The sequence below is a fragment of the Corvus cornix genome, chromosome 19, assembly GCF_000738735.6.
Source record: "Corvus cornix cornix isolate S_Up_H32 chromosome 19, ASM73873v5, whole genome shotgun sequence".
Classification (NCBI taxonomy): domain Eukaryota; kingdom Metazoa; phylum Chordata; class Aves; order Passeriformes; family Corvidae; genus Corvus; species Corvus cornix.
In genome coordinates, this window is record NC_046348.1 from 4,991,933 (window position 1) to 5,005,526 (window position 13,594).

The 13,594-nt window shown below is 54.9% G+C and overlaps 1 protein-coding gene across 4 annotated transcripts in view; it reads right to left on the reverse strand.

The window, feature by feature from the left end:
- Window positions 1-2,873: 2,873 nt before the first annotated feature.
- Window positions 2,874-13,594, reverse strand: part of DTX2 (deltex E3 ubiquitin ligase 2) — a 35,342-nt gene continuing 24,621 nt past the window's right edge. For 3 of the 4 annotated variants that reach the window (XM_039562933.1, XM_039562932.1, XM_039562934.1), the window contains 6 exons: window positions 12,433-12,564; window positions 5,351-5,421; window positions 4,612-4,770; window positions 4,365-4,526; window positions 3,654-3,743; window positions 2,874-3,532 (listed from right to left, as the gene is read on the reverse strand). In XM_039562933.1, the coding sequence (XP_039418867.1) occupies window positions 3,308-3,532; window positions 3,654-3,743; window positions 4,365-4,526; window positions 4,612-4,770; window positions 5,351-5,421; window positions 12,433-12,564 (839 nt within the window). In that variant the 3' untranslated portion in view covers window positions 2,874-3,307. The remainder of the gene's footprint in view (window positions 3,533-3,653; window positions 3,744-4,364; window positions 4,527-4,611; window positions 4,771-5,350; window positions 5,422-12,432; window positions 12,565-13,594) is intronic. The other variant, XM_039562935.1, reaches the window with a different exon arrangement.

Genomic DNA, 13,594 nt, shown 5'->3' on the forward strand with positions numbered 1-13,594 from the left:
CTCCAGGCCCCGGTCCCCCTCTGCCCTGTTCCCCAGGGAGTCACCCAGGTCCGCAGCTGCGCCCGTCCCAGCCAGCGCCAGCAGCAGCCACGGCAGCTCCATGGTGTTGTCCTGGTGGTGCTGGATGTGCTGTCCTGCTCAGCTCACCTCGTCCCACTGCCGAGGGGACGAACTGCCCCCAGTGCCCCCGCAGCAGGGACCGCCTGTCCTGAGGAACTGGACCCTCCCAGCCCCGCATTCCTGCACCGGCTCTGCCGGCCCGGCCAGACCCCGCGGGCAGAGGGGAGCAGCTGAGCATCCCGGGTCACCCGCTGGTCCCAAACCCCCTGGGAACCGACCTGCAGGACTCCCGAGGCACCTGCGAGGAATCGGGGCACAAGCCTGTGTTGTGACAGGGGAAACTGAGGCACAGAGGAGGCACATGTTCCAGGAAGGGTTGGCAGGAGTCACAGTCTTTGTTGGCACTATGGGGGCAGCCAGGCAAGTCGTCCTGGACCCCCACTCGCCCCACCAAGACCCGACTCCCTGGGGGTGCCTTGTGTCCACCAGGTCCCCGGAGCCAGGGGTGAGCCCGTGCCCCACTGGTTCAGGTGCAGCCAGCCCTGCCCCGCGGGCAGGGAAGCGCTGCAGAGCATCACACCCGAACTCACCCAAATCCCAGCGTTCAGGTGAACAGCCCCACTCAGCACCGGGAGCACGGAAGCATTTTGAGCTCTGGGGCCACCCCACGCTGGCATTTCCCCATCTATCGTACCCCTTCCGAGCCCTTGGGATGGGGGCAGGGACATCGCCCTGGAGCGGGAGCTGCCCCGCGGCTCGGGAGCCCCTCACCGCCGCTCCCCCCGCAGAGGGGTTGGAGCGCTCACGCTCCCGTGTTTGCCAAGGGGAGCGGCTGCCCACTCCTGCGTGGGAGGAGATTTTCCCCCCCCCTTCCCAAGGGGCTGGGACCGCGCCTTCAGATTAAGTGGAAATGGGGCATTCAAAGATTACAGCGTCCAGCTGCAGAGGGAAAAACAGGCGCAGCTGCAGCCTCCGTCCCTCGTCCTTCTTATCCCCGCCTTATCCCCCACTCCTCTCCAGCAACACTCGTCCCGGGGACCCCGGCAGTTGCCCCAGATCCCTCCCTGGTGCTCCCCGGCCGGCAAGGTGCCAGCAGCAAGGTGAGGGGCAGGGTGGGTGACGCAGGGGGGTGACGCAGGGGGACAGTGAGTCACAGTTTCAGCTGCCGGGACCCAGCATAGCTGCGGGGTCAAGGCTGGGCTAATAATAACCACCCTGGGGCAGATGAGCCATCACCGCAGGGGGCTGGGAGAGACACTCCCCTCTCCTCTCCCTGGGCCTGCAGCTGGGGAGGGGGGACACGAGGATTTTGGTCAAAGCACCGATTTGGGGCTCTGGCCCCAACAGGCACCGTGGTTATGCTTTCACCTCACCTTCCAAAGCATCTCCCTGCACCACCGTGCCTGAACACCTGGCTCTGTTCCTTTCCACCCCCTTGGATCCCCCTGCCAGGGGGGCTAAGGCACCTTGAGCACAGCACAGAGAGGGCAAGGATTTTAGGAGATGCCTCGTGTCCAAAAACAGGGCAGTCAGGGATGAGCTGCTGAGCTTGGCTGGCTCACCACAGCCCAATGCCCCTGCCCTGGACCAGCCCAGATGCAGGGAGGCTCCAGCTGATTCACACCCAAGAGTAGCTGCTGGAGATGCCTTGGGCCAGACTCAGCAGGAAATTCTTGCTCCGCACAGGGCTGAGTGAACCCTGCTTCAATTTTCGCTTCAATTCACTGCTTTGATGGCTGGGACAACATGATCCAGGGATTTGAACTCAAAATCTCCCCCTGTCGCAAGCAGGGTGGGAGAGGAGCAGGCAGAGCCCATTCGTGCAGAGCTTAGCAACACAGACACTTCACTGCAGCTCCCAAGGAGCTGCCATTCCTGCAGCATCCCCAGATTTCACTGGAAGTTTGAGGGGCTTCCCCTCAGAGCTTGCAAGCACAAGACGGACACTGGGGAAAGCTCCAGCCCTCAATGGCTCAGAAAAACCTTTAATTTTTATATTGGCAGGACAGGAAGCAAAGTGCCCCTCTCAGCTGGTCCAGGATGTCCTGGTCCCAGGAGGATGTCAAGGTAGAGCTGCCACAAAGCCCAGCCACATCCCAGATTTGGCACATGGCACCAGTGCCAAAGGGATAGATTGGATGGATTTAATGTGCAGCTGGGTCTGGTGGCTACAGGGAGGGGAAGAGCCAGAAACAGCTCTTCAAAAGGTATCAGCTCGCAGGTGACAAGCAGCCTGGGGACAATGTACAGTAAGGCCACCAGGACTGGGGGGGCAATATCCCATTTGCAAGGTGCTAGCACCCAGAACAGGAACATCCTTCCAGCCAAAGCATCACTGCTGGCACCTGAGCTGCTGGGAGGAAGGTGACCATCACCAGCTGGTGGCACCAGCATCCCTGCAGCAGCAGCACAAAGCACAGCAGCTCCTCCCTGCATAGGCATCACTGAATTGCTGCCATTTCACCTTAGAGAGGGAAAGATTCTGCTTCTCGTCTTTGGGATGAGAGGAGTGGGGCTGGCAGCTCACAGCAAGAGCAGGGTGGTGCAACTTCCCCCAGGCTGGACACTGGTAAGTCACCTCTGCTGACACCACGGCCACAGACCACCAAACTTCAGTGGCCAAAGCACTGACAGGCTGGAAGCACGACCCCTGGGACCAGTGTCCTGCCTCCACCAAGATGTGTGTCCTTTCCCTCCTCCCTCCTGGCTGGATTGATGGTCCATGGCTCCATGGAGCTGGCTGGTTCCCCACAGAGAGCCTCTGAGGGGGAGGCACCCCAAGCCCTGAGGCAGCAGGAAGGCAGAGCAGGGACTTGCTGTGAGAATGAAGAGTTTATTGGGACCGAGCAGAGATACATGGCAGGAGGGAGGCAAGAAGTGCCTCAGACAGGGAGCTGAGGTGTCCCAAAAGGAGGACCTTGTTTGGCTTCCATGTAGTCCATCGGAAGCAAGGCACTCTCCTCTCCCATCCTGTCCCCAGGCATTACCAAAGGAAGGTCCTGCCTTCCCCAGGGGATCTGTCACCTCAGGACTCTCATCCCAGCTGCACCTGGCTGCAGCCATCAATCCCCCCCAGAGACACAAGCACAGCTTCTACAAAAATATCCTTCCCTCCCTCCCCCCCCCCCCCCCAAAAATGTGAAGAGCGGGCAGGGCTCCCACAGAACTGTTATTGCTCAGTGTGACGGGTGGTCAGACACAGGATCTTAAGGCATCAGGAATAAGTGCACTAGGTGGCCCCTGAGGCTCACTGGCCCAGGCAGTCCTCGGTGACACCCTGGGCAGCCAGCTCTGCCAGCACATTGTCCAGATAGTTGGGGTCAGGGTAGCCATGGCCACTCAGGTTTGAGTCCATCTCAGTCTTGTGGTGGATCTCGTTCCACACCACCGTGTTGCTCTCGCCCGTGGTGTTGGAAGTGCCCACCGTGAAAATCAGGCGTCTCTTCCAGGCCACCTTCAGGAGCTCCAGGACCTAGAGGGGGAAAGGAAAAACAAAGCTAAGAGCAGCAGCTATGAGACTTGTGCCACGAATGCAGCTTGCCAGAAGCTTGACAACCCAAGAAGGGCGATGTTATCAGGATGTGATATCTCACCTTTCTGCCCTTCTCATTGTCTGGTAAGTAACAATAGCGAGGAAAGCCTCTGGCTGTGTATGGCATCCCAGGGTTGGGGTGCTCGGGGCCCTGCAAGAGATGAGACACATTTGTCATGGACATATCCATCATATGGATTGGACAATCCCTCAGCAGCAGGATCTGCTGCCCATCCCAAACCAGCTCTTCCACGTAGAGGCAGCAAGGTATTGCTGGTGAGTACAAGGTGTCCAGCTTGTTCTTCTGGGACATGTGAGTATTACAGATCCTCCAAAAGCAGTCTCATGCTGGGATACAAAGCCAGATCTAAAATCTACTTAAATTCTGGTGAGAGACAGCCCCAAACCACAGCTTTTTCCATGTGGTCTGGTAATACCTTTAAAAGACACAGCTCAAATCTTTGAAAGTTCACTGCTACCACTGAAACCAGCATGGGCTGTGAAACCAGAACATGGGATGTTTCCCACCTTGTTTTCAGGGGCAGTCTCCTCCCTGCTTCAGGCAGACATTAGACTTTACTGCAGGTGAACAGCTGGGGCTGCTCAGGAAAAGATCTCTGATGGAGAAGATTCTCACATGTTGAAGAGGAGCCAGAGCAGCTGCTGGCTCCAGGCACCACAGGTTGCTCAGCAGAGGTGCTGCCCTGGATGCCAGCACTTTTCTGGGAGGCTCTCACAGCTTGTGCTGTCTGCCAGCATGCTGGGCACTCACCTGGATGCCCCTGCTGATGTGATACACAATCCGGATTGTCCCACAGTCCTTGTGTCCCGGGAGGGACTGGGGGAAAGTGGAGACCTCCATCTTCCCTTTGGGCTGGGTACCGGTTTTCTCTCCGTAGATGGTTTTACAGGAGGGACACTGCAAACTGCCATCCTGCCAGGGGAGAGAAGCCACATCAGAGCTCCACAGCCCAGCCACCTGCACACAGGGGCCTGGTGAGGATGAAGCAGCTCAGTACCTTGTTCCCGTTGGAGTACATGGCCAGCACGCAGAGCATGTGGAAGGAGTGCTGGCAGTTCCTCAGGCGACCGACTGCCTCTGGCCTGATGGTGCTGGACTGGCACGAGTCGCTGTAGCCCGAGGAGGAGGACAGCTTCTCCATGCAGATCATGCAGTCCTAGAGGAGAAACCACCACGTGGTGTAAGCACAGGCTGGTCCTCAGGACTGACACACCAAGGAGATGCTTCAGGAAGATTTCCTTTCAGCTTTAATCCCTCCCTTTGAGGTTTAAGGACACAGAGACAGGTTTCCTTATCTGGCTGGTATCACCCCAGTCCACTTCCTGCATTGTCCAGGAGGTGGAGAGCTGTCATCAGTCAGAAGGAAGAGTATGGTTACATCCTGCTTCTCTGCAGAGCAGCTCCAGTGCAGGGTTTGATCTCCAGTGTTGATCTCTGAGCACTGAGACCAGAACCAAACTCTTTCCTCCAAAGGAAATGCAGAGGCACTGCCAGGATGAGCTACTCAACCCACACTGTGCCTCCACCACAGTCCTCTGATGAGGACAAGTCACCAGTTGTCACATGTGGATTTCAGACAGTGCTGAGGACTCTCCACCTCGTGTCAACAGTGCCACTGCAAGCAGCACCATGTACCACACCAGACACCCAAGGAAGGATGGTCCTTGGGCACTGCTGTGGTTTTCTTGGCACCCCAGTGAACTGGGCAAGCCAGAGTTGTTTCACTGTCCTCTTACCTCATCAGCAAGAGTGCCCTTCAGCTCTTCCAGGTACTTCTTCACCACTGATTCTGGCTCTGTTGGTGTGGCTGCACAAGGAGAGATGAGAGACAGAAGTCAGACACCGCATGGTACGATGGGCACGTGTGGGGCGAGCTAGAAAGAAGGGAGACAAGCAGGTCATTGGCCAGGATGCCAAGGAGAAAGGTCAGGGTTAGACGGGGAGAAGAGGCTGCTCCAACAGATCCCTACAAGCCTAGCAAAGGCTTTGCTTTCAGCAATGGCTCCCACTAGGGCTGTGAGTGCCTGTAGCTGGTGTGCTCCACTTCTCCCCACACACCCCAAAGTAGCACCAGGCACATCCCAGCTGGACTTTCTGTGCCCACCCAGAAGCCATCAGTCATCAGTCCTGATGGGACAGAGGATCACACAGACTGTTGTTAAAGGAGGAAAAAAGGCATTCCCCCACCACCCCAGCTGGTGCCCAACAAGGAAACCCAGCAGCACACTGAGCTTCAGGCCCTGTTCTGAAAACAGCACAATGAGCTCCACATCCTTAACATGAAACAGTGGCCTCTCTCCTGAGCTTCCACACACTCATACCTGGCAAGGCACAGTGCAAGTCACCAGGCGTTGAACCAAACCAGCTTTTAACATGAACCCTATCTGCAGCACAACACAGTATCCTTGCATCTTCCCAAATGTAATCCCTGGTCCCATCCACCCAGGCACAGGCACCTGAGCAGCCCACCAGCCCCAGTAGCCTGGTTCTTGGAGGCATTATGGGATGAAGCAACAAACATCACACAACACCAAGAGCAAATTACCACTGAGTGCATCCACTGTCACCTCAACTCCCAGCCCATCCTCCAGGAGCTGCCCAGCAAGGCTTGGTTTAAGGCAGGGAGCATCCCATGCCTCTACAAGGCACCTGGCCCTGGGTGAGAGGAGAGGAGCTCTTTACCAGTCATCAGGCCTGCCACAGAAGCTGCCAGGCTTTTCCACCAGCCTGGGAGAGGAAACATTTGCACAAGCAGGAGGCAGAAGACAGATCAGTCACTTGGCTTGGGGGAACCTCATCCTTCCTTCCTGAATCCACTTCTGGGGGCCATGAGGAGAAAGCAGTGCTGTGACCAACAGGCTGGCCAACGCATAGCTCTTCCTTCTCCTGTCCAGGTGGATGCTTTAGCACTGAGGGTCTTGCTGCTCCCAACTCCACACTCCCAGGAGGACACAGAGCATCATCATGTGGATCAGCCAGGGATCAGAGCTGCAGCTGCAATGCATGACCCATCCTCAGCTCTCCCCATACACTCTCCGGCTTTCAGGGAAGACAGAGGCTTCACAAGCATTGCCTCAGTGGTTCAAAAAGCTGCACATCAAGAGACAGCCACTGGAGCTGTTATTCCAGCCCAAAAAGCCATGTCTGTCATGAGCAGGAAGGAGGGGGTGCTATTTTCTGGATAACCACTTTCCATGGAGAGACAAACCCAAAGCAGAAGGGAAGGACTGCTCACATGCCACAGGTGCTGTTATCAGGCAAAGTCTGGGATGGCACAGATCCTCTACCAGGTAGAAGCCCCTCATTCCCTAGAACACTGTGGAAGGGAGCAAGGCAGAGCACCAACATCCTTTAGCTAAGATGACTGATGAACTGAGGGCTGGACTCTCCTAAATGAAAACACAGTGATTAAGGTGAGTTATTTTCAGAAGGGGATTCCTGGCCATCCTGAAACACATGATTTCTGGCAGCAGTAGCAGGAGGAAAGGATGACTGAGCACACAGAGCAAGAAGAGGAGCCCAGGAGGTGAAGGGATGCTCACTTCAAGCGCCAGTGCTGAGCAGGAGGGATGCCTGACATCTCAGGCAGAGCAGGGCTGTGAGGATCAATCTCTGGAGATCCCAGGCCAGGAAGGTGGCAACAGGATTAAGCATTGAGCCAAAGATAACACAGAAGTGGGTGTTTTCCTCTTCAGGGGCCAAAATCCCCTGGAAAAGCATTTCCAAGAACTGCCCCGAGAGCAGGAAACAGGGAGGAGCCTGGGCAAGCCTCAGGCTTCCACTTCTAAGGCCAAAGGCTCAGCAGTGCCAGGAGCTGCTTCAAGGCCTCAGCACCAGACCTCACAGGGAATGTGGCTCCTTGTCTTGTCTTTTCCAAAGGAGAGAAACAGGTCCAGGAATTCTCTGCTGGGACCTTGCTTGCATGCAGCAGATCAAGAGCTAGGAACGAACCTGGAGGGGATGTGATCAGTCTGAGCTGTCCTAGCCCACTGTGCCTGCAACCCTTCAACTTCTTCTGCTCTACAGGTTTTAGGAAGAACTCTGTGAGCAGGACTAGCTACTATCCACCCTAACTTCATCTGCTTCCACGATGACCACTGTGTTCTCATCCCTGTGAATCCCATGCTGCCTGACAGGCAGACCACCAAATCCTTCTCCACCCAACCTGCATTTTCCAGGTGGCTCTTTCTGAAGTGACCTTCTTGTCTCCTCTGGCTTTGGGCTGGAGAAAGCAAAGCCAAAAAGATGTACAGCCAAGGTGAAGACAGCGAGGGAAGGGAGCAGGGAGGGTGTGTTACACCATCAGCAACACCTGCCCAGCACTTGGCAGAAAGCCCCAGCTCACCTGCTCCCACCTGCACAGCACATCTGAGCAGCTTTAGAGCAGTTCAGCTCATTCAGGGTGGTGGGGGATCGCTCCTTTCACAGAATCCCTCATGACTTTCTTTCTCTGGAGCAGCTCCAAGGAACAAAGAGATAACTCACCCAAGAACTGGCCAGGCTCATTCAAATGAAATCAATAAAGGAGACAATTCTGGTGCAGAGTTGGGTAAGAGTGAGACAGGAAAGCTCTTGGGATTTTGGGCATTACACCACTTCACCAGGAACCAAACAGGCAGAAGGTGATGCAGCCCTCAGCTACCCTGAGGAGACCCACGCCTGATGGATTTGCACTGTGGCATTTCCAATCTGTCCCTGTCACTTTGCTGTGACAATGCTCTAATGCATTTAGAGCCACCAAGGCTGCCTGGAGAGAGAAAGGGCCAGGCAGCCCTGATGCTTTAGAAAAGCCATCCCCAGCTGCAAGGATTTCAACGTCCAGTCCTAAAGAAGCCTTTTGATGCTGAGAGCTCTGTTTCAGCAAGGGTAGAAAAGCCCACATGGCCCTCCTTGGGCAGACCAGCACGTCTGGCTGGCCACTAATCAGCAGCACAGGGGGAGCCAGGAGGCAGCTGGGACCACAGCACGAGCCACATATGCTCCAGCACGTGAATCACTTCCTTACAGGACTGTTTACTCCATAAAAATGTTTTGCCTCCAAATCTTTGTTCTAGCCATCCCCTGGGATCATCAAAGCCTGTTCAGTCCCCAGTTTTCTGGATTCAATAGTGGACTGAAAATGGACTGGAAGAATCAACCAGTGCCATTTATCACCAGCTGGCCCAGTGCTGTGCTACAGATTTATCCGGGATGCCAAAGAATGTTTACCATTCTTTCATTTACAAAGAGAGGAATATCAAATTGTTTTAATGCTTCCCCTTCCTCCCTGTAGATAATAAGCTGCTTGCTTGTTCCACGGGTAACATTTAACAGATGTGTTTTGAATCCTTGCTCGGCAACCAAATGCTTGCAGCAGTAATATCTCCTTCTGTATCCCAAAACAAGCCATATGGTTTGCAGCAGACTTTTTTTGATACCCTCTGCAGGCCATACACTGGTTGTTCCTAGTTATTGTCATGGACAGTCACACCAGCTCCCATCACCTCTGCTCCCTGGACTTGCAAAGGCCGCGTCTGTAGATTTCTCCATATCCTGCATTTCAGCAGGAAAAACCAGAGCATCCCTGTTTTTTCAGTCTGTCTCCCTCAGCAGATGTTTCCCCAGGGGAACAGCAAGATCTCCCAGCTCTGAGGGGCTCCCACCCATCCCATAAACACTGGCACAGTCTGCAGATCCAGCTGCAGGTGGATGGCAAGGAAGGATGAGCATGCTCCTCTCCTTCCTCACTGCAGCACCTGCAGTGACTGCCCATCCCAGAGAGGATGGATGTGCAGGGAAACCTCCTCACCAGGTGGAAGTGGGTAACAAGTGACACAGCAGACCCAAGCAGTCCCCTGGAGAGCCTTGGAAAGGCTGGGGAGCTCTGTGGTGGCCAGTTCCATGCACAAGCAGCACTTGTGAGAGAGCAGGACAAGGCACTTGCCCTCCTGCCTCCTGGACAGCAGTCAGGTCCCAGCCAGCGATGCTGGCACGAGGCAGCAGCTGCAGCATCCCGAGGCAGCACCAATCCATCAGGATGGCAGAGGCTGCCAAGCCCTGTGCCAGCACGGAGAGCACAGAGCCTGCCCAGAGACTACGGCTTCCCCAAGCCCTGCAGCACCTGGCTGTGCCAGAGACATCCCTGCCAGAGCAGCAACAATGCTAACGAGTCCTGACTAATTAGTGCCTCTGTTTAACACACCCAGCTATTCACCGAGCCAGCTGCAGTTCTACCAGCACTGCCTCACCCCGTGTGGGACCAGGGTTGGCAGCAGCAGGGAGGGAGAAGGGGCTCAGGAGGGGCACACTGCACCCACCACCAGCTGGTTGTGGTCAGTGTAATGCTGGGTCTAGTCCTGGATGAAGAGCTCTTGCTTGAGCTCTCCATGATGGAAAATCCTAAAAGGATGTGGGAAAGAACACACAATGCAGAAATTCAGGGCACAAAACAAACCCATTTCTGTTGGCAGCGTCAGGGTCTGTGAAGGGAAAGAGAAAAGTCTGGCCAGAAGTCAGGCTCAGCACCTGCACTGCAGAAAAGTGTTCCTAAGCCCTGAGGGGTGTTGTACGAACACAGCTTGTTCCTGGAAGGGACTGAACACTCTCTGCATCCCAGGAGTGAGGCACTCCACAGGACTGGCATTCCAGCCCCCACCAACAGGAATCCCGCTTTTTAAAATAAGAGGGAGGATTTTAACAACCTAAACCACTGAAATGTTCCCCTTCTCATGGGTCAGTGTGGGAAAAGGCTGATGTGGCAGTCTCCTCTGCAGCACATCCTGGGCAGGAAGAGGAGAGCTGGGACAAATCCTGCCATGCTGGATGGGAGAAAGAGATGCTTGATGCCCCTTTCCCATTCCATCCCTCCTACTGGTGTTGCCTCTCCGCTCCTCTGCGGGTGTCCCAGCCCCAGCAGGTGGCATTGGAGAGCTGGCAGGGAGGCGACAGCCTGCCCTGGGGCAGGAACTGGAAGAAGTGATGCTGATGGGGTGCACAGCTACAGCCAGGGGACACCCAATGGACACCCGGTGCGGTGTGTGCTGCTCTCACCTCCCAGCCCATGTCCCATTCTTCCCACTCCCCTTTCCATGCCCTGCATTGCTGCTCTCCCCACCCAGTTCAGAAGTCACAAGACACATCCTGCTGTCCTGTTAACATCCCACCCTTGCAGCATCCTGGGTGTTTGCACCCCACACCCCCGCGGTGCCAGGGACAGCTGGATTCTGCGAGCGGAGCAGCGCCTGGGACCAACAGATCCTACAGAGAAGGCAGCAGCCAGCCAAGCTGTGTCTGTGGCCATCCCATGACCTAAATACAGCTGTTTCATGTCACTAACCAGCAGCAGGTGGCCAACACCAGTGCAGGCCTGGCCCTCGTTGTTCTGGGCTCCTCCAGTGACAGGGACAAGCCAGTGCCTCTGTGGGAGGGCGTGGCCTCGCCACAGCTCCCTTTTGGCACTGTTTCCAGGGCATTCCCACCACCCAGCCCTCATTCCTGTCCTTGGATGCTACCCGTGCCAGGAATGAAGCACCAGGAGCCACACAACCCCACCACTCTGCCAGCTGGCTGCATGGAGCACGATCCTCATCCAGCCCCTCTGCCACCCACCTCTGCTCAGCTCTTCTCCTTCACCTCCCATTTTCCTTTGCTCCTCCTGTTCTTCGCTGCTTCTCCTGCCGCCCCTGCTTTCTCCTCCCCCTCCATCACACATCCTACTCCACATTTGCTCTCTCACTCCTTCTCACAGCTCTCTCCACAATGCATTTCCACAAAATACCTCCCTCCTCATTTAATTTCTATTTTCCTTCCTGCCTCCTTCAGACAGCTTTGGACTTCATGGACTCCGAGGAGAGAGAAAAAGGTACCAACAAACTCCCCAGACAGGCAGGTATCTCCTCCTCCCCACCTCTGAGCTTTTCCCTTTCTTAAAGGTAAAGATCTCTATGTTGAACATCTCCAGTCCCCACTTGGCTTATCCAAAGGGGGACACGCTGTAGGTTTGGTGGTGGTTGACATCCCTGTGCCAGGGCTGGCAAACAACCTCTACAGCTACACCAGGCTGGATTCACACCTACCCCTGCAGCCTGCTACACAGGGATGGGATCCAGGCTCTAAACTGGGAGCCACAGGCTCTGCAAAGGTGAGGGGTGCCAGTGAGGTATGAAGAGGTGAAATGAAGGCTCTACCCTGAAGGTGGCTCCGCCCAGCAGGAGAGCTGAGGTAATCCATCCCTTCCTGCCAGGGCACACCCACCTGAGAGCACTCCACTCCACTCCCTTCCACCCCAGACTCAGGTGGAGAGAACAAACCCTCTGCAATTTGCCCTTGAAAGCCCTCCATGACTCAGGAGCCTGCTTATCTGGGAGATCCTTGTCATCCCATGACTCAGTCACAACAAACATGGCTCACAAGCAAATCTTCTCTGCAGAGCACATACGGATTTGATGTTCTTTGTAATGGCCGCTCAGCTCTCTGACTTGTCCCACCAACAACTCAGAAGGTCCTGGTATGTGGACACTCCCTAAGAGGGTGTAGCAGGATCACAGGGGAAGTCGATGGAGTCTGACATGCAGAGAGCAGATCTGTTCCAGCTTTAATTTTGTGTGGAAACAAGCAGACCTACCACAGGACCACACCTACTTTACCATGGTATTTTACAGCCTGTCAGAGACACTGCTGGTCAGGGGAGACATGTCCTGCTTCTCCCCTCACCGGGACGAACATCATCAATCAAACCAGAAGAGCCAAGAGGGTGGGGGGGAAACAAAAGGAAAAGAGGAGGGCAGAGAGATAAAGAAAAGGAGATGGAAGCAAACATCAGAGTTTGAGCAGGAACTACCTTTCTTGGACACTTTCCTCCCCTCCTTAACTGAGCTGTGTTTTTTAGTGGCCTTATGGGTGCTGGCAGCTTGCGGCACACGGGTGAGGTGCACGGGCAGTCCGGCGGCTGACATCAGAATAGCTGTCATGCCTACAGTGGGTACGAGGTCAACATGCAGGAAGGAAACAACGGGGAAACACATTCATTAAAAAAAAAACTTTAACCTTTCAAAGAAAATAAAAAGAAAATAAAGTAAAATAAAATAAAACCCAAGTCCTTAGTTCTGAGGGCATAAAACGTCTGAGAGGTAACAGGGCTGGAGTCGGCACAAGGAGAGGATCTGGAGGTTTTCAGAGGGAGGAGCCCGGGCAGCAAATTAAGGGAGGGAAATGTGGGCACGTGTCTTGTCTGTGACCCTCTGTGCTAGTGTGTGAATAGGACCTTCCTCTTTGGGCTTTAGGGCTCCTCAGGCACTGAGTCTGCTGTGGTGCAGAGTTCTCCCGCTCACCAGAGCCCTGGAAGCAGCCCTGAAGGATGAAGATCATCACCCATAACCCCTAAAAGGTCCTGCCCAGCTGCTCCCCCCTAAAGCTACTCATTTCAACAGTGTCACACTGAACCAATCCCCAGAGTGCAGCTGAGCTGCCTTCAAGCACCAGGGCAGAGCTGCCCCACACAGCTCCCCACTCACCCCACACCCTCTCCTCCCTGGCACTCCGGTTTTTCCTCATACCCCCAGCAGCAATGCAATCCTCATCCTCCCCCATCCCAGCCAGCTGAATCCATGGAATGCAGTTTGATAAAACTAATGAATCATTGAAAAGGACAGCCATTCCCTGAAGGTAAAATTGGCACACACAAAGCTACAGGACTGATCATGCTGATCCGAGATGATGTTTGCCTGGGAAATCCAGGCTGGTTACAAATCATAACGTTTCCAAGGTACCATACTGCTCTCACACTTAAATCCAAGAGAACACCTGCTTCTGCTTTCCCAAGAGCAACTTCCCACCTGCAACAGTCAGCACCAGAAATAAGAGAAAATGCTTATAGCTGCAAACCAACAGCAGAAAACCTAAAAGCCAGCATTCCCCCAGAAATCCCCTTTGAGAGCAGACCACGCAAACCACATCCTAATGCTACAGATATTCCTGCTCAGTAACGCATGGCCAAAGCAGAG